Source organism: Synchiropus splendidus, chromosome 2, assembly GCF_027744825.2.
Source record: "Synchiropus splendidus isolate RoL2022-P1 chromosome 2, RoL_Sspl_1.0, whole genome shotgun sequence".
Classification (NCBI taxonomy): Eukaryota; Metazoa; Chordata; class Actinopteri; order Syngnathiformes; family Callionymidae; genus Synchiropus; species Synchiropus splendidus.
In genome coordinates this window covers 32,019,267-32,047,120 of record NC_071335.1, presented here as the reverse complement: position 1 = coordinate 32,047,120, position 27,854 = coordinate 32,019,267, and the positions used below count along the sequence as shown (strand labels likewise).

The window sequence follows — 27,854 nt, the reverse complement described above, 5'->3', positions numbered from 1 at the left end:
AGTTATTCTGGTTTCGTTCGTAACAAACTCCTTGTGCATAAAAAAAAAAGAGAAGAGGGGATTTGGAAGGAATAAAGGAATAACAAAACAATGACTCAAGCTTCTGCATTAGATTATCTTTTCACTCTTTCGACTAGAAACAGAATCACTAATAACATCTGTAGTCAGAGACACAAAGGCTTTGCTTTACCACAGCAACATAGCAATGATCATCAGCAGAATGCTCCAAAAATCCCCTCGAGGTGCTTGCATGTCATACCAATCACTGATGACAAAACAATACTGATGGCCAAAACAAGATGATTTGAAACTTGGTGCATTTTCATCCACTGGATTTAAGCTAAATAGCCAGAGGTTAGAAGTAGAATATGTGCTTGACTAGATGAAGCAATCCTCGCAATAAGAAGAATCTGAAGTATTGACTTGAGCTATGATACAGTGAGGCCAAGGCCATGAAGAGTGGATGAACTAAGAGGAGCTGCAGGATCAATATCAGCTGCCTGAAGAGGCACCCACTACTATCAGTCAAAAAAAAAAAATCTACAGAAAAAAACGCTGCACTTCTTGGGCTGTTTTTGGGCTGTTGCCACCAGATACGAGATAAGAAGAGAAGGGACAGCGGTCAGTAACTGTACCTCAGCTGGAGTAAGATTCAGCCATATACTTGAATATGATCTATTTTTCGTTTGACTTGCTTTTTACTTTGACTTAAATGTCTCTCAAAGATGGCTGAAGGTAAACAGACATGTAAATGAAATGGGTGGTAGGAGATTTTTGTGTCTTGGTCTATATTGGTCTCACTTAAACACAACCTGCCATTTTAGCGTAGGAAACATGTAATTCTGGAGCCGCCACCAGTCTCATAACACTGGAGTGAAGATAAACAGAGAGAGAGAGAGAAGGAAGGACGGAAAACAATGGAAAGGCAAATAAGTGGAAGACGTTTTTTAACATGAGTACGAGACAAACAGAGCTGGTGTGGAAGCATTATAAATACAACAGATTGTTTTTTCTGAAAAAGTCTTCCTGAATAATTCATAGTGATATCAAAGAAGGTTTCAAATGCAGTGAAGTGATCCACAAAGCATCAAGGTCCATTTCCTCATTTTTCCACTTACTGCGTAATCCCTCACTATGACCTCATGTAACCCAAACGTCGGCTTCTGAGGAAAAATATTGTAGGAACTGAAGATACAAAACCAAATAAATGCAAGTGAATCACAGCAATATAATGTCTAAAGCTTGTCATAAAATGAAACAAGGGAAGGGAGTTTGACAAGATAACAGAAGCAGGGAAGAAAGCAAAGAGGTGTTTTTTTTATGAATTTTTGTCACACCAAATGCTATAACACATCAGTTTCAAGATTAATTTTAGAGCTAATTTCAGTGCTTTGAGAGCAATGACTGTTCGGCTTTACTTCCATTAACACACCTATTCTATGTGCATTGAAATTGAATGAATGCTGTGGCAAAACTTGAAGGTAAAGTCATCTCAATGGACTGAAAAATACATCTTAATACATACATCTTAGGCAGAGTGCATTACAGTGAACACAACCACTTGCAGTACACACTGACTTGACTCAAACGTGCCATCGAGTCGTTTCATCTCACACTTTCATCATGAAAGCTCACTTCTGCGTCTACTGAAATCAGTAAACGCTTGTGTGAATTAAAGTTGCTTTACAGAGTTTCATAAAAGCTCCATTAACACAACCAAAGCAGTGATAATGATGTTGGAAGAGCAGTGAACCTCAACAATCTGGTATCACTCTATGTTGTTGCTGTTGAGCTTATAAGAGGACACAGATGCCAAATATCCTGATGTGAGGAATGGAAACACTGAGCAGCGTGCTTCGAGACACCTGTTACCCTCGGCTGAGCGTCCTGGCTCGGGTTCAAACCACATCACAGGGAATAAAACACATACCAGTGCCTGACCTCCAGTGTGACGCAGTGAGACGTAGCTGCGCATAATTACGATGGTGAGGCAGTAAAATGACAGTTTCACTGCTAATAACAAACAGTGTTTACAACACTAAGGGACCAATAAATGTGCACAAGAATGAACAAAGCATAGCACAATTTAACTTTAACATGACCTTGTCATTCAGATGAGGCTAGCGGAGAATACCAACCCAGAAAACGCTCTTCAAACAAAAACAAACAAGCAAAATAAACATTAAGAAATGGATTTTATTTACGTAGGTGAAGACAGCACCAGGACCAATCGGTTGGTAACATTAGACAAGAAAGCATTCTTTCACTGTGCTTCCATTCATTTTCTTCTGCGTAGAGACAATGGGTCACAGAGCTGAAGCCAAGTGCCCTGGACTTCCTCTCTCCACAAACCTCCACCACAGGGCTTCCCACAGCGCTGTGTCGCCTTGACAAGATGTTCTCCTGAAAAATTCCTACTCCACAACATGTTGATGCTATCAAGCATTAATACATCTTTGGCACATCTTGCTTTTATTTCACAAGGAGTTACAAAGATCCTAGCCACGTGCTGTTATTGTCACTCACTTCCTCATGTCCACAATTTAACAGAAAAATATAATAAATAATCAGAACACAGCCTGAGACAATCTCAACCCAATGTACTACACTGCCACCACCTGAAGCTTGTCAGTTGGTCAAGCCCTCTCTAAGCAGGAGTCCACACAGTCCACCTTCAAGCCACTTTTATGGACTTCTCCATGTGCGTTGTGCCTCAGCTGGATGACCTAAGCTCTCACCCTAGCTATCTTATTTAGATAAGAGTCCAGTAACCATGCAGAGAACACAGCTCCGGACTGCTTGAATGAGCGATCTATTGATTCTTGTCTTGCCATTTATGACCCAGAGGTTTGTCAGCTCAGTCTTTACCAGTATCCTTGAAGTCGGATTTCATCCAATAGACCCATTCAGTTTGTCAACGGTGATGATGTAATAATGGCTGTTTGTTGACCTATCCAACCACACAACAGACATAGTTAGCACATAGCACAGAAAACCTTTGTTTTATTCAAACAAACGTCTATGTAGATGGTGCTAGGGTTCAATTCCATTGCCAAAATGTGCCTATTTTTTGGATGACTTTGAAGTTAGAATTGAATACCTGGTATATGAAGCTTGATGGATAATTTTGTGCAGAGCATTATAGAAATATACAGCACCTCATCAAAGACAAAATAAGAATGGTACATAAAGAAAAGCAACAAAAAAAGTCACAGGTAACAAATGCCCAGGTCCAACTCTTTGATCCTGATGAGCTTAGTGCTCTAGCCAAGCCGCAACATTTGCCCCTCCTCAGCGTCAAATGAGAAACAGTGCGGACCACAACACAGACGTGCATGAGCAGTATCAAGTGAGAACCTGCATCAGCAGCGCTACGTTCCTGCCCTCCCAGACATCTGGCATGGAGTACAGTGGACCCAGAAAATCTGGCATGCTCAGAATGCGGATCACATTAAAGCTTTAAAAAGAGCCAGCCAAACCACCTTAGACACGACGGAGATATCAATCACTGCCAAGCTCGTGTTACTCCCTACGAGGCACATTCATTGATTCTGTCCTAGCTGACTTGAATCACAATCTCACTGATTTACTGTCTTCCTTCCTTCTTGATCATTTCAGTAAACTGGAAAACAAAATTTACACGGGGCTGCTTAGTGTGGAATCTTTATCGAGTGACTGGAGTTCCAGGTGATCTTGAACTATGGCCTTATGTAACAGTGGCGGCACCTGAACATTCCCAAAATAGTGGTGAGATATTAACAGGTTTAAACAGCAAGCTGCAGAGAAACTGAGCCTGGAAAGGGGACTGGAAGTAACTGAAAAGAACACAATCCTTCAGGGGAGAGAAAATTAAACAACAGCAGTATGTGATTTGACTGGACGGTGCCGTGAGCTCAGAGCTGTTTACCTCAGCAAAACCTGACCCAACTTGAGAGATGAGGGCCTGTAGGGCAAGTCAAGCTCAGCGCGGGTGTGGTCCCTGGTGGTTATATTAAGAATTTAGCTGCGGACTGTCTGGAACGTGGAAGCAGACTCACTACATCAGACAACTGAGAACAATCAAATGAGGTGCAACAAAAGGATCTGTGCCTACACTTTAGTTCAGAGGACTCAGGGCTCTGACTCTGAGGATGAATGCCCTGCGGCTAACCATAGGGCCATTGCCAGTTTTATGGTCGGTACACATACGGAGGGTCTTCCCATCTCCCGCTGGGTGTAAGCTGGGATTTCCTCCAGTGACCTATGACCCAGCCTTCCTCCGACTTAGTGGAAGACGATAAATTAATGGAACTGTTCGGTGTGTGAAGTCAGAACTACTTTAATAAGTCATCAATTAATTTGATAAGTAGGTCATATTTAATACTTTTCAAACTCATTAATCGTATACTAGCAATGTAATGAATCACCTGCAGTGCTGTTATTTTTATTGCAGAAAGTGAAGTAGCTTTTTTGAATAAAGCTATTTCCACATGTGGTTATGTTAGATGCATGCAATATTTTACAATACAAAACACTTTCAAATGTAGGTCTGACATGAAGCACTCACTGGGCTCTGGAGGATCTGCGTGACCCGTTTCTTCTGCTCCAGAACGTTGAAGTCCTGTCGAAGATCGGGCGACATGTTTCGGCTTCTGATGTACTCTGGATCGTTGACGTCAATCCGGTCAAAGTATCGTTCCTTGGTGGGTGGGGGAGGGGTGGTCACAACCCCCTGGTGGCCATCAACGCTCATGCTTGCTTCAGCTGTCTGCTGCGGCGACGCTCACCTGAAAGGAGATTTACAGTTGACTTAAATCGTGACTCATGAGATGTCAACAGCCCTGATCAGCAACTCTGTCCAATCTCAGGATGTTGCCACTGGCCCCACAGTGATGCGAGCTATACACTCTGACACAGTTCCAACAGAGCACCAACCAAGGGCGTGTCTGCTCAGCACCTATCTGACCGTTAAGATATTTACTGTCGCAAGTCATTCATGGGTCACTTAGAGTCATAGTGTCACTGAAAGTGCGACTGATGTTGTACCAAGTTACCTAAACTGTGGAATGAGTAACAGCTTGAAAAAGGTTCTAGGCAGTGCCACAATTAATATTGCATTACGAATACACAACACTTCATTCAGGGCAGCAGAGTAGTGTAGCGGTGAGTGTAGCTGCCTCACAGCAAGATTCCAGGTTGAGAAACTGGAGACTCAGTCCATAGATGTGTGTGTGAGACGTTGCCTGTTTATATGTGCTGTGTGATAGACAAGTTACCTGTTAACTCTCCAAGTAGCCATGTAACTATTTCTGTACACGTTGCGTTTTGTTGTCAAGAAAGTTCATTTAGTTTCACTCAGCGCTGCAATCTAAAGCAATGTAACTATAAATTCACATAAAAAATGAAATAGACAAATCTCACAGGACTCAAGTCAATATTTAGGTCATTCATTCAGGGTAGATTCACATTGTTATCGAGAGTCATCTTGTTTCACTCCCTCTCAGATTTCAGTTAATGACGCACAATGTCAGAAAAAGAAACTATAATGGCAGATCACATGACGTGAGCGAGAGTGTGATGATCAGTGTTTCCCGCTTCACTGTCAAAGAATGAGTTGCTGCAAACCAGTAATTTGCTTTTTACAATGTTTTCAAATGAAGGAGCTTTAACTCATATCTTGGAACATTGTTTCAGGGCTGGGAGGGCATTTAAATTTTTTAAAGAAATAAGAACTCATAGTAGGTGACAAAGCAACAGAAAAGTGTAAGAGGCAGATAGAATAAATAAAATTGCACCATGGGTCATTAGTGGAGGATAAGCTGGTGGTGTATTAAGGAGGGGCGTGGCTTATTGGAGCTCCACCAGATGGTGTCTTGGCTTGAGTATGAGACAGGAAGTAATAGTTAAAAAGATCCTGTTGCTTTCTGTCTCCAGGCCCCTGTGGTCATTTGTCAGGTGGTTGGACTGAAACTCAGGGGTTATGAATCAAGACGTGACCTCTTGTCCACGTTTGACCTCTTGTGCTGCTACCTCGGTGGGAAACGTGGAGTTGGGAGAGATGAGTTGGTTTGACACGTCTCTAAGCCACTCATCCAGGTCAAATGCCACTTAGAAGATGATTAGACAAGAGACACACATGCCTCAGTGTTGAGCGCTCAAATAAACAAACATGATGCTTTAGTTATTTGTTACAAAATTAGGATAGAATACCGAAACTTAGCGTCCTCTTAGAATTTTAGTGACCCGTCTTATCTGCAACGGAAGCCGAAATTTCTGCCATGGGAGTAAATAAAGGCTCTTCAAAAAGTACTGGGTAAGTGAAGGCAGATGGGTCATCTGGAGTTATGTAACCTGATATTGAATTCATCCTCCTGCATTCCCGCTCTGTGAGAAGCTCAGCACAACGTGGCCAGCAAACAGTTTGTGAATGAAACTGTTACAACAAAGACTGTAAATAAACATAAAATGTGTTTACTTTAGGGCACAATGGACAACAAAAAAATAAACTGCACCTGAGAAAAGAAATTATGTGGCGACAGAGCAGGGGATCTCTTCTTCAGGCTGACACCAGTGGGACAGAAGGAGTTTGAAGATGCGGTGTCTAAAACAAGTTTTCTGCACTGAAAGAGTACATATTAGTCAAAGTGTCATAACTGTATGGTACACTGTCATTGTGCTTTTCATCATACATCCGCTTCTTTGGTCAAATATTGCAAATTATTTCATAATTGTCATTCAGTAGAACATTTTTTAATTTTTGTTTACTCTGCATTCAAGATTTTAATCACCTTTTTCTATGGATCGTGACTTTCATTATATTTTTCTCCGTTTCATTTCTTTTCTTCCTTTTATTACATGACTATTATCATCATTTCTGTTTCTCTTTTACTTATATCTGTTTCTCTTTCAATCTGACTGCACTTTTCAAAGAGAATTAATTACCTCATATTCCGCTAGATAAGCGCCACTTTTTCTAAACATGCATTTGTAACAATTTTTTTTTAGCTTCTACTATATTTAATCTCTGTCATCGTGAATGACCGTGTTTTCATGTTACCCATCCTGCTCTACTGTACACTGTCAATAGCAACATTACACTATATACTGTAGAGCTAAATGCGATTTTGCATTTCTGAGGCGCGTAAGTTACAATTTCTTGCCTTGTTCTGTGGTCAAATGGCTTGTCAGAAGCATATCATATGTGATATGTTCGTGATACTCGTGTGCTTGAGATTGTTCGAAACCTGACACCTCCCGTGTGAGATGGGATTAACTTTGGCCAAATACTGCTGAATAAGCAGAATTCAAAGTCGAAAAGACACCCAAAAGCGACACAGACAACCTCCTCTCTCGTGACACCACTATATATTCTCCTCACATTTCCAGCAGTTCCCAGCAGCAGAACCCCCGCCCTAGAGGACTTCTCAATAGAGCTTTGTCTCGTCTCTTTAGCCCCTTGATATGTCACATCCCAGAAAATACTGAGGTTTAGGTTTAACAAGAGACATGGTGAGAGAGCGTCTGATTTATCTCAGAAAGAGTCTCATTCCTGCAAACCATCCTAATCCAAATAATCCAAATTTCACGCCTGAGCACAGATGCTCTCCAGGTATTCACCCTGAAACTTACATGCAATGGTTAGCAGCAATTGTTTATAAGTCTGAGGACTGTGTCCTCGCTGACAGGCTGGATTGGTTTGTGCTCAATGGATCGGGCAGGCTGTGTTTACCAAAAGGGCACCAGACTGTGACCACAGCCCGAGGCCAAGTGACCGCTATCTCCCACCCAATGACCCTTCATGACCCAGAACTCTGGTTTTAATAGCAGCTTGGAAACCAACATCCTTGTTGACGTCCGGAGATGTTCTCACTTCTTCAAAAGCAAAAGGAGAGAGTGAATCATTAAATAATGTCTTGTGACACAGATGTTGAAAGAAACAGTTCAAAACCTCAAGAAAAAAAGTCTGACCACTAAAACTAAATGTGATGAGCAGAAACAGCAGTTAAAAAACATGACTTACTGAACCTAATAATCATTTTCTTAAGCTCAACAGAGCAAGTCCCACCGGTCCTGTGCGGCACAAGACAGTGAAAGACACATACCCCCATGGGCTTCATCATCACGCTTCCTCACAAGTTCCTGTTATTCATCATCTCTTCCCATTTGCCAGAATAAACACTAACAGATCCAGAGACAGAACTCTCTGTGCACCAGTTGCAACTTGTGCGCGTCTCGCTGCATGTGAGGCATGATCACACTAGTTACTAACGTCATCGCCGATAGATCAAAAACCATGAGGAACACCGCTCCTCACAGCGCTCTCGAAAGATTACTTTGTTTTGTCCGGATTGTATGCAGGGGTCTGGCTTCTTCTAATATGTATTTAATATGTACATAATATGTACTGTATTTCTCTCCTTTAACATGTATTTTGTGAGCACAGTGAGTTAAAGAAATGAATGCAGTTGACACTAATTCAAGGTAAACAGTTACCGGTAATGTATAATTCTAAAATTGACTGGAAGCAAACAAACCTGACAGTAAAATAAGGAAGGGTGGGGCTAAATTCTATGTACAGAGAACAGGAAGTCATACAAGCTGTATGCAGATGTTTTGAATAATACTAACAATCATGCTTCTGCAGCTTCTTCTTTCTTGACCAACATTGTCTGCAGCAAAACACCTGCATTAGGTCTAACTGTTCTGCATTTCACTCCCCTGTTGAGATCTTTAAGTGAGGACAACTTAACTTTTTTATGTCTGCCAACTGATATATGACATGACTGAGTGCTTCAGGAATATATTCTGTCTTTTATTCTATTGATATATTTAGCTCAAATGTCACATATGACTATCGAAAGTTTCGAAACACATATTTCAATATCTTTAGATGCAACCATTCATTAGCTTTCGCTTTGTTCTCCTAAATGGAGTCAACCGTGGATGTTTTGGGATGGGAGGCAGGGGATAACACTGACACACAAGTAGCACTGAATTGGGTTTAAATTGTGAACACATCACCAGTTGCTAAGGGCTTAAAACATTTCTGATTTAAGATGAAACATCTGAAACCCAAATCTGCGATTGCCTTGTCCTGAAACCTGTCATTCCCTTGCTCAGATTTATCAAGCGATCTTCATACTTGATATTGTGGAAGATGTCAATGTGAGAGGTGAGTTCCTTTTTGATGCTTATAATGCTTTTAGAGATGAACACGAGACCCTTGACTAAACTGTGAGCATTAGTCAAACATAATAAAGGTGTATAGTTCAATGGGATAATGATGCGGAATGAGACATGAATGAGAACGGAGCAGGAAGTCAAGACACGAGGAGAAATGCATTTGTTCCGCTCCTTCATTCGGAGTCCATTCTGTGCAATCCCTGTGGGAAACTCAGCTTGTGGCGTCCACTTCATGCACAGCTCCTCCAGAAACATCCACATATCTTGCAGATGCTTGGCCTATAAAGGGCCACCAGCTCTCACAGACCATGTCTTTTTTGCTCTGCCGGAAGCCGCATCATTCACTGTTAATTAAAGTCAGTGAATTGATAAGGAGCCAAGGAAGTGCATCTGTGACAGCTGTGCACGTGTAAGGACACACGTAGCAAAACATAGCACCAATTCTGCCACGTGAACATTTGGGGAAAGACATGCGTGCCTTCCCATCTTAATTATTATTAGAGTTGTTGTGGCACTGTGTCTGGCTGTGATGGGAACGGACTGCAACTATAAGCCGACGGAGCGCGTCTAATGCCCGAGTGGTCCTCTGACATTTCGGGCTGGATCAAAGCCAGCGGCTCGGATGACACAATGCCATCTTCATCTGATAAAGCTCCCCTAAACATGTGACCGCATGTTTGCGTCTTTACAGCTAATCTTACTGTTCTCAGTAACAACAGAATAAAGCTGAAATCTTCACATGCATCAGCTGTCAATCCAATCTTAATCTACTTCTCTAATAATAATGCTTTTACATGTCCAGTGGAATACATTTTTAAAAATAAAATTAGTCCTATTGAATTTGATTCAATAAATGTTTCAATGGATTTAACTTCACCGCAGTTTAACGACTTCTCCATTACATCTCAGACTGTATCCCAAACCATACCAAACAGACAGAGCTAGTTTGAAAGTGTCAGCCTGGTTTACTGCAGCCTTTAAAGAAGCTTTACAGTCCAAGTATAGCCACATTTCTAGCGCGAGGGACACCAGATAGCATGCGGAGGGCACCTGAGTGCCAATGGGCACCAGACTGTATATACATGCCTCCACTCTTAAAATAGACCAACTGCTATTCAGATTGAGTTACAATCCCAACAGCAACAATACCAGGAAATAAACTGGCTAATAATACACACACACACACACTTACACTCACTCGCCTGGTTAATTTGGTACGCATGCACAGATAAACAGAGTAGTGGGTGTGCTCCACCTTACATGCATGACAGCAGTGAAACATATCAGTTTACAGATCAGGCAGGAGCTTTACTACAAAGCTGGCAGGACCCTATCCCACCTCAGCCTGCTGTTTCCTCATGGTGGTGAGGAGAGAGGGAAACTACCAGGTTGCTCTGTTTGGATCCTGACATACTCAGACACATCTTAAAAACCCAGTTGGACGCTTAAAGACTTAATAACCAGTGCTAATCTTTTCTGGTGCTCACGCTCTGTACATGCCTGCTGCCAAGCGTGTTAGAGCAGGACTGCATCTGGGTGACACACATGCAGCTATACTTGACTGGAATTCCCCAAATTCAGCAAGTGGAGTGCAGCAGTTGTAGCCTCTGAGGCTGCTGCGATCACACCAAATTACAGGCGACTGAATTGTATCCCGAGAAGAAGACACACTGAGCGAATGAACACACAAACCTTGTGTTGCGCCTCTGATCACTGGATGAAAGAGAACATGCGGTAGCAGAAGGCGGCTGAGGCACAACACATGTCTCTGTTGGTCCCAGCCGTAGTCGCCTGCTCTTAAACAGTCCCGGAGTGAGAAGTCGATGCCAGATAGAATCAGCAGATCGGGATCGGACAGTGGGAACCGGTCAATCCGCTTGACAGCCTCCAAATAGATGCTCGTCACTGGAGCTACAAAAACACCACAATGGACTTTCTTCCAAATTCCTTTGTGCTATTTATCCGTCTGATTTAAATCCAGTTTGAAGTCTGTATATGTGAGTCTGTGTGTGTGTGAGAGAGAGGATCAGTTTGTCTGTTTGAGTGTATGTATGAGTGCGTGCATGAGTGTGTGTGTAGGACTCTGTCCTCTGCGAATGAGGGTGTGTGTTTGGAAAGAAGCTAAAGGAACCACGTGATGGCCTAATCCCCCGCCCACTGGGACATACACACACACGCACACACACTGTGAAAGAGGGAGCAACTTCGTCCAATCACATCCTGAGCTCTCACACACACATGCCTCCTCCTCCCCTCCGAGTCGCTTTTTTTCCCTTTCATCCATTCACATTCTGGATGTTCCCTCCTTTTCATCTCTCATTGGTGCTCTGACTCTGCCTCTGGGTGTCTGTAGTAAAGGTCAGAGGTTATGAGTGGTGGTAGGTGTGGTAAGGTAACTGCAGGCAAAACAAACAACAGCAACAAATGAGTCTTTATCGGACTGATCCGTTGTTAAAGGACAAGCAGTGCAGTGGCCAAACAAAATGTTTAAGACATCTGTAGTCATAATCTATGTCAAAATTTGAGGGATGACCACCAGTGTCTGAACTAAAAATGTATTACCATTCCAAAATGTTTACAAAATAAAACAAATACATTTAATTCAGACATCGCCACATGGCAACCAGACTACCAAAAGTTGACTGTTGGGTTTGTCAACAGCATAACTCAGAAGGTTGGGAATGGTTTTCACTCGTGATTTGATTTTAGTGGGGTTCTGTAGTTTGTGTGGGTTGAAGAAGACAACCAGAGGCTTGAATGGAGTGGTTAGTTCGGGGTAGTCAGTAGGTCTCGTCTCTAAAGGGTTTTTTAAGACAGGTGGAGGAAGCGATTTAGAGATGGTTTGGACAGATTGAGAGGAGAGACGGTAAACATGATGGAGGAAGACAAACAAGGACATGTAGATAGTAAGTGTGACTGGAGAGGACGATTGAGGTTATGGTGGAGGAGACTGCGCCATGAACAGCATGTTTAAATATAATATCTGTCGAGATTCAGCTCACACATTCATTTTACAAACCAGGAAAGGGACAGCCACAATGCAAAATGCAAACTCACACACACACGTCACTTGTAGTTCTTGGCTCAGATACTGCTCCTGGGCTGCCAAGGTTCTGTCACTACCAGGTCAGCAGTTATGAGGAAGACTTTCACTTTCACGTTGAGTGACTTTGGAGTCGCAAACAACTGAAGTGGTTTCTGGGTGACACAAACAAACAACTGTCAAAATGTTGCTTTGAGTGTCTTGTTGTACAGTATAGGGGCAGAGTAAAAGTAAGCTCTTAGAACTAAAATAAGGAGACGCCTGTAGAATTGATTTTCAGTGAATTATAACTGGGACATTTGGTGTCTGGTGTTGGATCTCATGCGAAACAAGCCATGATCTACAATGAACCGCAATAAAAGCAAGTCATGACAAGTCACCGTCCCCTTAGAAACAGAATCACAGAAACTCTTTGAAGAACACTCAAAGTCATAACAGCTCACTGACCCAGCAGACATGCAAAAGGTCATTACACAGCCAGTAACATCTCTGTGATAAGTGTGGCCTTGTCACTTTAAAACAGCTAATCATGACCCTGTAAAACCCCAAATTACTGTTTTGGCTCTGCGGTCGGTCTTGTGTGACACATGAAAAATGAGGTTGTCAAGAGCTGTGCTGGCTTCTATAAGACAGTTATCAGTTGGTAAATGAAGCCTTTGCACGCTCTCCGTTCACCATCGCTCCAAGTCGTAAGTGATAAGATGCAGACAAAAGCAAAACAGTCGCACATCTATAGAGCAGAAACACACGTGTCGTTCAAGTCCGTCAGTGAGGGGCGGAGGTTCTCCAACGACCAATATTGTGGAATGCAGAAACACTGGACTGAATATTGGGTACTTTCCCCCAAAGAACAAGGAAGACACAGCCGAAACATGTCAGAAGTGGGAATGGCTCACTTACGTCACTGACTTGACATTCACTTCTTTTATGTCACTTCTGACTTTTTCCATTACCAGAGAGAAAATAAAGAAATTCAGGGAAAACAAAAAGAAAATCCGCCTCCAGCTCCAGGTTTTTCATCTTTTTCAGATTTTGCAAGATGAGCAATGGATCGTGTTTTATCGCTCAGGAATTTATTTTGAAGCCTTCGTTCCAGTGTAAGATGAAACTTGTTGTACAAGTACTGAGAGTGCTTTTAACCAGCAGGATACAAAAAGCAAAAACTAAAAACAAACTGCGACTATAGATTCACTAGATTTATATTGTCTAAAGGAAGACATATCATTACAATTCCAATGGATTTTAAAGTTTCATGCAGAGAAAAAAATAGCAGAAACAGGATGTATGGAGAGAAAACCTTCAAAATAAAAGATAGTATTATGAATATGCAACAATGACATAAAATTAATTTAAGAATATGTAACAAAAAGGGCATTTTTGGAAAGTGGTATAGTTTAATATAAACGCAAATTATCTGGAATCAAACTTGCTAGTTACAATGGACAGCAGCTCTAACAACAAGCCGATTGTACGGAATGTTTGGCATTTATGGAATTCATTGGGTACTTTTGTTAGTGATGTGACTGGTATAAATATCTATTTGTTAATAAAAAATATCATCAATATATCTATGACAAGTACAGTGCCAGAGGCTAATATCATTGAGGGTGAAAAATCACCCGATATCATATTACGATGTTAAACCAGCACACAAAAACACACACTCACCACACAACAGACCCGTAAAGCTGTCACTGGGATGTTTATCCGGCTCTTAACAGCCTGTCTAGTTTTACGCTTGTATGGGAGTGAGCCTAAGTACTGCTAATCCATGTTTGAGGGCTGAGGAGTCATTTAGAGAGAAGCTAATGTTTAACGCACAGAGATGCAGTCACATTCACTTCCTGGAGCGCTGAGGGAGAGAACAATATTGTTACTGTCAGGAGGGAATAGTCGCCGTGCGTCCACAGACACACACTCAATTTAGAACATCCATGCTCCAACACAATTACGAGGACACTGAAAATCAATCTGCTCACTAAAGACTCAGACCAAGAAAGAAACTTTTGTGTGAGTGTGGGTGTGAATTCATGGTCACTTCCATTACTGACAAAGAGAAACTAATTCCTGGAATCAAGGAAGAAGCCTCCCAGACGTGGCTCGGTCAGATGTGCTATTCTGGGTCAGGTTGCTTCAAACCAACTATAATGGGAGGAAACGCAGCTCATACAAAGAGTTTTTTAAATAAATAAAATACTCTTTGGACTCTTGTGAGAGAAGTCAGGTGTTTGCTTTAGACAGCTGAGCAAATCTTAAACGTTTTTCTTTTTCTACTGGACGAACAGAGTTTTAAAGACATCCAGTGTTGTTGACCTAAGATCCAGGAGAAACTGCTCATGAACCAAGAGTCAGATTTCAGGAACAAACTCATTCCTCTGAACGTGTTTATCAACGCCAGCCATCAGAGGGTTTACATCGTCTCTCTCTCGTACCTGCACTGCACTTGACACTCCCAACGCAATCAGATCAACTCCCTATATCAGATAACCTTTTCTGTTCCTGCTCGACAACACAATACCACCTTGGGTCAACAAAATCAGCGGAACAAAAGCTACATTGAGAAGGATTTTCAGCTATGCCATGAAGACCATTTCCAAATCTCAAGCATAGGAAGGTCAGAAAGTGAGTTTTCTGTGAGCTGAGAGTCAAAGAGTCAAAGTTGAACGTCAAATTTAATTTCCTGTGAACCCATGTTTTCAGCAGGGATGTGAGGAGCAGTGTCAGACAGTTGGCAGGACTTCAACTGAACTTCTGAAAGTTCAAAAACTGTATGTGAAAGTCTGAATTAAAGTACTTGGTTGAAAGCCGGACATGAAAGCAGAGGCAACAAATGCTCTCTGTCCGCTCACGTCTTAACCAGACGAAACTGAGAGACTTGAGAATAGCTTTTAATGTTGCTGCTAGAAAGAGAATCACATATTTATATGCATGACAGGAGAAACACAAAACTCTACCAGAAGACATTACCAAGTACATTAGAAAAAGAATTCCCTACAATTAAACATGGGGAATTGTGTGTGCTTCACAAGGGGGCGGAGTATTGGGAGGTATCTTGCAATACGGTTTATATCTCGATAGAGGAGTGGCGATATGATACATTGCGATATATTGCAATACTGAAAGTTTACAAGAGGCATCATTTAAATAGAGCAAAATCAGATAATGCAGTACAAGTATTTACGTATTAAATGTCGATACAGACGACTTAAAATATTGAGAAAATGTCAGTCAATAGAGAGAGCAGATATTCCTTCAAAAATATTGATACAATATCGTCGAATCAAGTATCGAATTATTTGATGATATTGATATGTCTTCTTACACCCCTACATTTCAAGGTTGAAGGTTGAAGCCCCCGATCCAGGTTTCACCTTCTGAAAGCAAGGAAGAAAAGCTCATCTTGGGGCAAAGAAAACAAATGAAGTAATAGCTTTCAAAAGACAACCACCATGCCTTTTAAAATCACCAGAGGGGAGTGGAACCTTCCAATTTCAAGGTGGTGTAAAGGGATTAGAAGTCATGGTCATGAGGGCTCATTCATCGGACGAAGTCAATGGCATCAGCTCAGAATCTGCTCTTTAACAACAGGAAACAGCATTTTTCTCAGAAGACCACGGTCACAAGGCAGATCGATGAGTGGGCCTTTAAAGAGCATGTGTATTTATGCTTTGGGTTAGAAACCAGAGCTTGGGCAAATCGTCGGGAAATGAAGCAGAACCTTTCCCAGTCAGAGGTTGCCGCACTCGTCTGGCAACAATTTCCCAGTGCTGATCTTACTGGTGAACTGTGGTCCAGATTTTCACATTAAGATTAGCAGCTGAAGAGTGTCTGGTGGAAATGTTGAGGTGGTTTCACAAAAACATGCAACACTAAGATACAGATTACATGGGGCGAGGGGGGGAAATAAGCTTAAGGGTTCATTGTGAGTTCATGAACTTCCTCCTTGCTTTAGCAATGAGAGCAGAAATGTATCAAAACAAATGTAAATATGCTGCACAAGATCACTGAGTGTGCACCGTCCAGGCAGAGTTACACAATCCACAGTGGCAGACGGGTGCAATGTGTCAGTCCGATGTCTGCATGAGGTCATTTCTGCATGGAGAACCGCTACAGAAGAACACACACATCCACACACTAATACTGAGCTCACACGCCTACGCTCACATAAGTTTCCATGGCAACTTCAAACAAACATTCGGACACCACACCCCAACAGGAAAGAGCACAAAAACAGACAAAAGGAAATGGGGCAGATGAATTAGTAATGGAGAAGAGAACTGCGCGCAAAATCTGAACTCTCTAGCTTGTCAGTATTGCAAAGATGTAACCTAGTCTGAGGACCGAATCTTTAGCTGTTTTCTTTGCCAACGTTGTTACAGCGTAATTAACTTCCATCCACAGCAAAGAAGCGGAAGCCTTCCTTGTTCCAGAGTGAGGGCTTGATTGTTGTTTTTTTTAAGAGGAAGAAGGGTCACAAACAGCTGACTCAGATTTTTTTTTTTTTTTTAAGAGAATGCTTCATTTAAAAAAGGGTGAAATTGTACAGCCAATGGAGATCCACTCGAACATACACACTAGGGCTGTGTATTGACAGGTATCTTGCGATATGATTCGTGTCCCGATACACATTGCGATACTGTAATTTCAGCAACATACATGTATTGTCATTTGTTAACATGAGCCATCATTTTAAGGGGGGAATCAGATAATGCAGTGCAATATCATGAGCATGAAAACAAGTTATGAACTCAGCAGTGCAGTTAGACTTTCAATTAAATGTTGCGCTCCAAAAAAGGAAAGAAAAGCTCCCTTAATCAACAAAATAACTCTGATGAAGTATTATTGGTGTTACACAAGTCACAATAGCATCAGCGTTTCCAAGTAGCTACTCTGTGTATTAAATATGCATATAACCCTACTTAACATACCAAGACAGGATCACACAATCAAGTATTGCGATATTTTAGGCAAAATACAACATACAACAAGATACAACATCCTGCAATCAACTTGATATTTGATAATAATAATACACACGTCTGTATATACTGTATAAAGCGAATCTTAATTTTCATCAGACTATCTTTGAAGGCCACAGGAAAATTACAAGATCAATATGAACAATCAACAATTATACCGTAAAATGCTGACATCACTTTGGTGCAAATTTAAACAAGAAAAATGTATGAACAGTGGCTGTAACTTTAATAAATACTGACTGTTCATTACGGCCTCATTGATCAGCACATAATTCAAGTTTGCAGAAGTATGGTAATTTGATGGAATTATGGAATAAACAGACTGTTAACTGTAAAATGCAGATTCAGGTATGTAGGTAGGTGTATAATCCAACAGTCAAAATGACAAAACTAAAGCCATTCATTTCTACTGAAACACATGGATGAAAGCACAGTACTTCATATTATGTATACATATAGAAGAAGCCAAACAGCTTTTAGATGGTTAAAACTTTCACAAGCCATATTTCACACAGAAACTAGCATTAATATTCTCTGTCCACGAAAGAAGTATCTGTTTCAACTTTCGACATTTACATGATCGAAACCAGTCCCAATCTGGATATCAAACAAGCGTCGACTTGCTTCATGTTATAAGGTTATTTGACATTCAAGTAAAAAAAAAAAAAAAAGCTAAAAGAAAACATCTGTTTGAGTCTTGCTTTTCACTGCGCTGTTCACTTTGAAATATGAATTTCAAACTGACTAAAGACGCCACTTGAGCAGATCTCAAACCTGAACCATGGAGTTACGGATGATGTTACAAACCTCCAACAGTTGCACTAGGGCCCCAGTCTCACTGGGACTTCCTGCCCCAGCTTGGACCCATGTGGCGGGTTATGAAATGGTTGGTCGCAACAGACTGGAATTTGGCCAAGCATCTTTGAAACGTTCTCTTTTGATTTAAACCAAATCCTCAGCGTGTTTCAGCTGTGACAGGAAGGGAAATAAACAAAGCTCTTCAAAGCAAGTCACTGTCACTGCTCTGTGACCCTTTCCATCACGTCTGACCGCTCGATGGGGTTTTGAACCGAGGAAAGAGAGAGCGAGAGAGTATGTGTGTTCGTGTCTGTGTCCATGTATCCGGCCCTGTCAAGCCCATGCCTCGGGGGTCATGGCACAAATCTATACACAACATCCATCATAGAGAGGAAAGAGGCAAATGATGCTGCTGGCACACTAGATGAACAATCCCAGGACACTTCCGCGCCTCATTAGCCGCCTATTGAGCATCTTGTTTTCAGGGTCTCAACAGAAAAAGTCAGTTAGCAAATGTGCTTTTTTCCTTTGAATTTACATATTTACTCAGACAAGGGCCGCAACAATTATTATTATTATTTTTTTTTTTTACCAATCTGTCAATGAGATAATCACAGAATATTCTGTAAAAATCTGAAATTTTACAATTTCAAAATAAACAAGGGAAAAAAGGGACACACAAAGTGTGTGTGTGTGTGTGTGTGTGTGTGTGTTTGAATGAGGAAGGTCCGACTTCCTGCCAGGAAGAAGGGTCCAGCTGGGGGACAGTGGCATTAAGCCACAAGTGACAACTTTCTGTGGAAAACAAGCTATACAGAGTGTGATCACAGCATGAGCGTGTGCATGTGAGTATTCGTCCTCATTCGTGTGCAATTGTCCACATCCTCATTGCTGTGTCCGCTCACAGAGCACAGTCCATTTCACACAAGTCATTTCATCAAAAATGAAGGAAACACATCTCAAAGTAGGTCCAACTTTCCCAAAGTAAATTGGTGGATGAACTCAAAAAGATCATTATCTCTTCAGCACAATGAGTGCTGTGGAAGTCTCTCAGATTTGGAACCAGTTTAGATAATGAGACCACCAATGATGAGAGATAAACTCTGAGGCCCTCAGGCCTCTTATATCCTTCGTAACCCAGTGACCCAGCTCCCTTCCCTCTCTTCGCTATGTCAGAAAATGTAGGAAACAAAAAAACTCATAGAAGCATAGAAGTAAAAACATAAGTGAACAACAACTTCTAAAATTTTCTGCTCTTGAATAATTAAATATATATTTTTGAAAATATAGGGACGATCACAAGGGGCTCTCTGCAATTTGATGAAATAAAATTATGAGTTACCTAAAATGGCATCAAAACAATAGTTAGTGCTGTTAAGCTGTCGCAGTTTTGCCATTTGTTTTCGTATGGATTCTTCTTAGCTTGACCAAAATCGCAATACAGCATCTATGCATGCACCACATTCTGCGCTGCAGAATTGTAATTTTTTTAAGAGAGCTTCAACACTACGAATAAATAACCTGCCACCTAGAATGAAGGTGGGTGGAGTTCAGCAACAACTTCACTTAATGGCCTGGATGAGAAGATTTGTCTGGTGCAGCTCAGTATTATCTTTCACTTCAGGGCAAACAGACACCAGCCTACTTTCCTGACCAGGAAGAGCTTAAAGGAAATGTAAATAGACTTACGACATTGTTCTTGACCACCGGTGACTTCTGTGACTCACGGTCGCCAAGGGGACCAGTGATGTAATGAGGAAGGAAAGACGAATGCTCAAACAGCTGTGGTGGTCCCAAGAGAGGTGTGTGAGAAGGGAAGGGTGTGTCATGCACAGATACATGTATCAGGTCTATCAGTGATGTCAGCATTGGAGTAGACCACAGGAAAGCGCAGATGTTAAGGGGCCATGCTGGATGGCTGGACAGCTTGAAGAATGAGTTAGCACATAAAACTAGCACGAACAATTATTCTTAATTGATAAGGAAGACATTGACAGTGATGGTGCAAGAGTTTAAATCTGATCCAAATAAACTACCCAGTTCTTTGAGAGGAGCAGGAGAGTCGAGTGTATGAATGAATTAAGATATATTGCACTGTCATCTATGTTTGCTGATTTAATTTTATTTAACTTCTCTACATGACACCAGAGTGAAGTCTCTACGTTGACTCAACTGAGTCGTCATCATCACAAAGACACATGTAGCAGAATAGCAGAATCCATTGGCACATATCTGAAAGATGGCATGTGGTTTCGGGCTGCAACAACTTGTCAACATAGTTGACTATAATCGACTATTAAGTGAGATGCTGACCGCTTCATGAGTCAACAACTGTGATGTCATCATTCTGCTCGCACAATCCTCAGTTAGAGGAGAAACGCTACATTACCATTGTGACCCAAACTGTTGAAACTGTGGAACCATTTCAAAGGAAACATCAAGGGACACATCCCTTTCACACCACATTTTGAGCAATTAAAATTGAAAGACTGAATATAGAGTTTCAAAACAACATATAACACCATGAAGTGTTTACAAAAATGTACTTACTTTTTTAATCAATATTTATTATTAGCAGTACAATCAGACGTGTTCATTGAGCCATACATGTGACTCGTCGAATATCAATCTATCGACTATCAAAATAATCGCTAGTTGCAGCCATTTATGTGACTGACTCTTCTTCTGAAACCAATCTTATCTACCTGTGAAGCGCTTGTCATTGCCCCCCTCTGCTCTGCTGAGAGACTCACAGGCCACCATCACCACACACCTGCAGAACAACAGTAATCCAAAGCAACACTAAACAATCGTGGTCCACCGTCACAGCTTAAATGAGAGACACCATACCATCAGAAAAATCATTGCTTTTCCAAGACGAACTCTCATGTGGAAACATCTGAACAAACAGAAAACACATAGCATGTCGAGGTATACATGAACATGACCGTTGTCGCTTTGTTATACATGGAAACATCCAGAAAGAAACATCACAAAGACTGAAGTCCATTACTCATGGAACTCAAGTCGCGCATTCCGGCTGGACATATGACATATGAGACGGATTGTGTTTGACTGGAGATAGATTTACTTCTCATGGTTAAAAACTAGTGGTTTCACATTCACCAGTTCAGTTCCATTCAGTTTTGTTAGTTTGTCCAGTAAATTTTTCTAAGGTTCATTTAACATTTTATTTTCAGAAGCAAAATACTGGCCTGTTAACAGATACTGTTCTTCTATAAAATAGTAGTCAAACATCACAGGAAAACAAACAAAGTCAGCCTGTCAGAGTTTTTGCAATCGGTGGAACCCTCCTTTATTTGACTGTATAATGATGAGGAAGAGCATTTGGCTCGAGGCTTTTTCAAAGGTTTGGACACCGCTGCATAGAGGAGACTTAATGTAGTCACACCAATATCACAGTTGAAATCAGCGTCTTAGCACCACAGGGGAACAAGCATGTATGTGGGAGACTCTCATGTTACGTCTCAATTAGTAGCCATTTGTTGGCAACACAGGTGACCGCTGCGATCACCGCGGGGTCGGCATTGCAGTGTCAGACCCAGTTAGAGTGATCAAACGCAGAGGGACTGGGAAGTTGGGAGAGAGGCTACTATGACCCAGCTAAAGTATCGTCTGCGGGGCCCTGAGGAGGAGCACTGACGTGGGCGCGGTGAGAATCATTATTCTGATACATTTTTCAGCTGTGCAAGTTGACACCATAGCAACACACATTCATATCCTTCAACCATCCTCCCTGGCCTGCCCTTAAATCCCCTACATTATTCATTCAGTCATCTGTAGCTAGGAGCGATTCACATTGACACCTACGGATGAATTGCCCAGATACAGTATAAGGAAATGGGCATGAATATTGGACTGTAGGTGGAAACCAAGAGAACAGCATTAGCAGAAAGAACCTTAAAAGGTTTGAAGAACAACAGATTAACCTTTGGTCAGCATCGAGATGATAAGATGTATTCAGCCAATCTTTCATCGTTCATACAGCTGAAGGAAAAAAAAATCCCTGTTGCTATATAGTAGAAGGCAACTCTAAAAGATAGGTCGCAAAAGTAGACAGTAGATGTTTTAAAGAAGATATTAATGTAAATGCCAATAACCAAAGAAAGGTGAAAATCTTTCCCTCCTCTTTATAAAGGTAACCCACCTTATCTGTTAAACCAATCAAGCCTCAGTTCTGGTTATGAGAGTCAAAGCTGGGGACACATTCCACATTAAAATAAGATTTATGAGGCATTGGCAGACCTTGTCCCACGCTATTGTTAAAAGAAATCCAGTATTTTCTTGGAAAAAAAAAGTTTTGAGGAAACTATCCTAACTACAGTAACAGGTGGAAGATGAAGACTTTAAAAAGAGATTGCTAAATGGATTCAAACTCTTTCGGTTAGTTAGAAGTTAGTTAGACAGTCGTATTGTTATTTCTTTGATCTTTTAAAGACATGTTAGTGAACCAAAGCCTCTTAGATTTTCTCCCCGCTGCAAAAAAAAACACATGTTGTGATGTTAAAAATTCAAGATCTCATGGAAAAAGTTCTTGTACCTGATGACATATTAGAGCGCAGAATTAAAACAAGGATAAATTCAAAGTACCAGCTGTACGGTGGGGCACCTGTACAACAGTTTAATGCTCCGCACACATGCAGCACAAAAGTCAGGAGGGTTGGCAATGCAGGACAAGGACCCTTTATTTATTAATTTATTTCTGTATTTATCTAGTTATCTAGTTGAGATAGCAATATAATGATGAAGAGGGGTGGATGACAACGTCTGCTCAAAGATTGCTGAATGTAGGGAGTGGATCTTTAAAGAGGGCATGACCTTGATCATGTCAGGATGAACTTCATTTGAAAGCTCAGGCAGAATAAAACTAACATGCCACCTCAGGAAAGAAGACTACATACAGTATTCATACTGTTGTATGCAACAATATGTTGTGTTACTATTTCTCAAATTAGGTTCATCTCCAGACTAAATCCCCGGAAACATTACAGACTAGAGATAGAAAAAGTTTCATTACAGATGTGTCAACAGAGAAATACTCCCCACTATTTGGCAGACTGAGTGTTTAGATTTCTGACCTTTCCACTGTTTTCCTTTCCCCCTCGATCAGGGACCAGCTGGAGGGACAATAACAAAACATGGGAAAAACAAAGATTGATAAAGCACACTCCCAAAAATCCATGGCGCAATGACTCATTTTGACCCCGCATACAAAGGGAACACCCACTTGAGTTGATTCCTTTTCACATTTCTCTGTCAAGAAATCTGTCTTTCATACTGTAGTGAGACGCTTAATAGCACACTGTTGGTTCTCCCACAGATACAGACCTCAATTGGTTAAGATAAGCCACAGGGAGCAATGCTGATGTGCTTAAATGTCTGACAGCAGCACCTTAGTTGTCATTTGTTGTCAGTCAGGATAGCCTTCATCAGGAGTTTTTAACAAAAGTAAAATAAAGCAGTTGTTGTTTGGTGAAGAAACTGATGTGACAACATAGAATTCAGAAAGCGCAGCCAGTCAATTTAGTGTTATCAACGAGGAGAAAGCATTTAGTAGCATGACCCTGGGAGTACTGTAGATCGAGTGGTGCGGTCAAACACACACAGCAACTCAGTAGCAGGTGAAGGCAAATACAAGCACAGAGTTGCACTTAATGTACAGTACCAAAAGCAGCTCAAGTACTACGTCCATATGAAATGAAAAAGGCAAAGAATACTTGTTGGCGACAGCCCGAGTCAACTAGAACAAGATAAGGACAGGCTGTAAACTTCATTGTTTGCTCTGCTGAACCCAGAAGTCTGCACATTTTTTACAACCAAGCCAGAGTGGGAGATAAGAAACCAACAGATAACTATAAAACTGAAACAGACTTTAATACCACTTCAATCATTGAGATACTCATATGAATGTTCTCAGCCGGCACGCTCTATCAATGTCCTCTGTGGGGGTTAGTAACTGAGTAAAACTGAGTAAAAATAAAAGGAAAAATGCAGTTGAGATAATTCATCTTTAAAACCCTGACCCTCAACAAGGAATCAGAGAACAAGACCAGCTGACTATAAGAATGTTTGTTTCATCGGCGATGGTAAGTAACAGAAGCCTGTTGTAGTTACAGTCATACTGGTTCTTTTGCAGTGTAATGGCTCACATGTGATCAAACAAACAAGTAAACAGCATTTCTCTCAAAGTATTTTGCTACACTTGACTACGGAATGTAGCAATTCACCAAGAAGAAATCAACGCTAACTTTCACCCTCTAGTGTTATAGTTGATAATTCAATAATAGAATCAATAAAGGCTCAGAATTTAGATGCGTGGATAAGTTCTAGAGAGCTATGTCAACAATGATGGCTTCCTATAGCTTTCCCTTGAACTCTGAGGTGTGAGGAGTCAAGGGCTTTACTGGTTTGACCTGACCAACATTGGTGTAGTCAAGGTCACCAGACAGAGCTATTTGATCTCCAGCACTAGGTGTCTCAGTTCATGAGTGACTAAATCTAATTGTTCAAGCTAAATCAATCTGACACAAAGTTTTACAGATGTGGTGCATGTGGTTGTTATCTTCCAGTAACACAGTGACAAATACATGTCAAATACACAAACACATTTGATGTGTCTTTTGTGTTTTATGTATTGATCAGTGGCATTGACAATACATCCATCACGTTTTCAACAGGTGGGACATCGGATGGGCAATAAAAGCAACTTGGCTTGTGAGTACTATCGTGAGTAAATTCCCACAGTGGATTGAAGGCTCAAACATTAACCAGATATAACTTAAGGGTGTCATTGCTTTGTCAAGTACCTTCAACCTTAACTGGCAGCTACACGCAGAAAGTAACAAATATAATAAAATAAAATATAAGAAAAGTAGATGGAAGCTGCAGCAACAGAAAATAAATTCATAGCATAACCTAAGAAGGTTTATTTCAAATTAAATCGTACAGAAAAGAATGTTCAAGCCTCTACACTACACACCTGCTTGTGCCGGTCATGTGCCGTTGCATACCAGCGACAGTGATTCAGGACATGCAACTCACCAATAGGCTTTGCCAATAAAAACGCAACAGGGTCCGCTATAAAAATAAAGTAACAAGGTTCAGCTATTTGTCCGCACATAGTTTGCAAGCACATATTGGCACAGAGTGGAGCCCTGCTTGACTTAACAGATACATTTGGTTTCACTTAAGCTGGGCAACAGTGCTCACTTGCTCCAATCTCAGACAAAAAAAAAAGTGCTTCATTCAACACAATCTGAAGCCTGGATATTTTTTCATAGCTGATGCTGCTTAAAGCACTTGCTAGGTTGAAGTTATAAAGCAACAGTTTGTATACAAACACACAGCAACGCATGTCAGGAAAGGATTTCTTGAAAGCAAACCAGAGGCAGCTGGTTTTGACAGCTGGAGCCCATGCTGCATGACATAATCTGAGACTGAGGAATCGCAAACACATGCAAGGACGTACACATCTAAAAAAAAAAGGTTATGTAATGGACCAAGTGGTTTTTTTTTAAAGATTGATTATATGATTCTGCTTTTTTTTTTTTTTTGGAAAGCAAACAATTGGAGACAGATCCTCTTCAATCATTCCTGTACAAACATGAGGACTGGGAGTGACACCGAAATTAAGTCAGCACCACAGTGATTCATTAACCACGCCGTGTTCAGCTCAAGTGTTTGCATTGTAACAAGTTTTCCTGCCAAACGCAATAAGGAACAGATTTTTCCGCAACGTGGCGAGATATGGGCTCTTGTTTTCAAATTCAGACAGCAGAGGAAATCAAAACCAGAAGAGCTGCAAATCAAGTTGCCTCCAGTGAAACCACAAAATTCAATTCCAAGGCCTCTGGTCTGAACTTCAAAAATGATAAACTAAGAGTAAGAGAACACCAATAAGAACAATATTAAACCAATCTCTGCCTGGATGCTGATTTTATTACTTCCCTAAAAAGAGCTCAACAAATATTTGATGTAACGTCTTCACAGTCATCACCAAGGCAACTGCTTGCATGCTCTTTGAGCATATTTACATGTGCTGAAGTTGAACTGTGAACACATGAGCGCCTCTTTCGTTTCGCGACTCTAATGGCCTTTACCATAAGCGTCCAACAGAGATGAACTTAAAATCCATCATCCAAACAGTTACAGGTTAAAACAAGACATTGTAACAAAAGGCGACACAATGATGAGGTCCGATTCTAATAAACTTTTAGAGAGATCCTATTAGAATGAAATTAAAAATAGAAGCAGGTTGAAAGACCACTGAAAACCATGTAACTGACCTTATTAGCATTGTTTCTGCTCGTGCAACTTTCTTTCAGCACAAGACAATATGCTCTCAAGGTCATATTTCTCGCATAAAACACTGTTGCTGCTACACTTCTGCTGATGATTCTATATTCTATGTTATGGTTCAACAACACGCTCAAGTGACCCATGGTTCAGACCTTAAGAAAGCTTGCATTCAAACTGATGATGTGAATCCCAAACCTAATAGCCCATACAATGAATCTAAGCCAACCCAAACTCATATCTTTAGTTAATATCACAAACCTAAGATGTCATCAACAAACTGTTTTTACCTCAGGAACACGATCAAAAGGGACCCTCACCCACGGTAGAGGCAAGCACGTGAACATGGTTAAGACAAGTCAACAAATAACATCATGAGAAAAGTCAATTATTCGGGTGTGAAAGACGGTCTTTCATAGGGGACCGTACAGAAATAGATGCACCTAGCGGGTCCTCAGCAGCACTCACTCAATGGTAAACAGACACCAATGAAAAGGCAGTTTATCAGGATCACTGCTCCTCCCTTCCCTCAGGGGTTAAATCCAGGGAATAAGAGAGGAGTTGCTTCTTGATTTGGAAGGTGGAGAAGATGATTTCTTATTAGTGTCGCCTTGATGTATGGAATGTAAACTGCAAACTTATGTGTCCCCCACCACCCACCCACTTCTGACACTCGAGAGGGCGGCACCTCTCTTGCACACAGAAATCCATCTCAGGCCCATTCACGGCTCCCAACTCTATTCTTCTGCAAAGCAAGAGCCCACAATTGGGAAGGAGGGAAGGGGGCCTCTGCTGCTTTATTCACTACGCTCAGACTATTCAGGCATCCAGACCCAGAAAACCCACTCTGCTTCGACAAAGTTTCTTGGAGCAGAACAAACTTAAGAGTGAGAACCATATGTTTCTAGAGAACAGTTTTCTCCTGGTACAGTCTGCTCTGAGATCAGTCACACTGGGAGTTGAGATAGCACTGACAGCTGGGAACACAGCAGTCATTATGTCGGCTGCAGCTGAAGAACACACCGGCACCACAACACAGACTTGCACGTCGTCGTCATTGCTATAAAGAGGCTTCAAACCTGTAGGACGATCAGAATGTCACTGCAGTCTCCACTGAATCTTGTCCTGCTCCACGGATGGGATCCACCTGCACTGCAGCGACTTCTGTGCCAGCACTCTTCTCCCTCTAGCACGCCTCTCTCATTCTGGCTGAGTGCAGTTACTCCAGCTGCCTCTGCTCCAACTTGCTCCTCCTCTCCCCCTTTTTCTTCCAATTGGCGATAGTCTCAGCTCTTTAAAGCAGCAGTGAGTCAGCTTTATCTGGTTCTCTGCAAAGCAGGACACAACTTATCAGTTGCCCGGGCTGCAGAGGAGCGGTCAGCATGCTGGCCATTCAGTGTTTGCTGTGGTGGAGGGGTTGAGGGGACAGGGGGAGGGGCAACGGTGATTTGAAATGACACAAGTGAGATGTCAATGTCCCCCCATTGGAGGCATCGGTCATTTAACGTAAAAATATTTGCGCTTTTTCAACTGTTCTGTTGTGGATCAACTTCAGC

General features: G+C 41.4%; 1 protein-coding gene across 7 annotated transcripts in view; it reads right to left on the bottom strand.

Annotated features, from left to right (window-relative positions):
• LOC128753506 (gamma-adducin-like) overlaps nucleotides 1-27,854 on the bottom strand; it is a 68,587-nt gene that overhangs the window by 21,901 nt on the left and 18,832 nt on the right. For 4 of the 7 annotated variants that reach the window (XM_053855284.1, XM_053855279.1, XM_053855285.1 and 1 more), the window contains exons 2-3: nucleotides 27,378-27,626; nucleotides 4,547-4,766 (exon numbers count right to left, since the gene is read on the bottom strand). In XM_053855284.1, the coding sequence (XP_053711259.1) occupies nucleotides 4,547-4,732 (186 nt within the window). In that variant the 5' untranslated portion in view covers nucleotides 4,733-4,766; nucleotides 27,378-27,626. Of the gene's footprint in view, nucleotides 1-4,546; nucleotides 4,767-6,491; nucleotides 6,600-10,854; nucleotides 11,280-27,377; nucleotides 27,627-27,854 lie in introns of those variants that run through there. The other 3 variants (XM_053855281.1, XM_053855280.1, XM_053855282.1) reach the window with 3 other exon arrangements.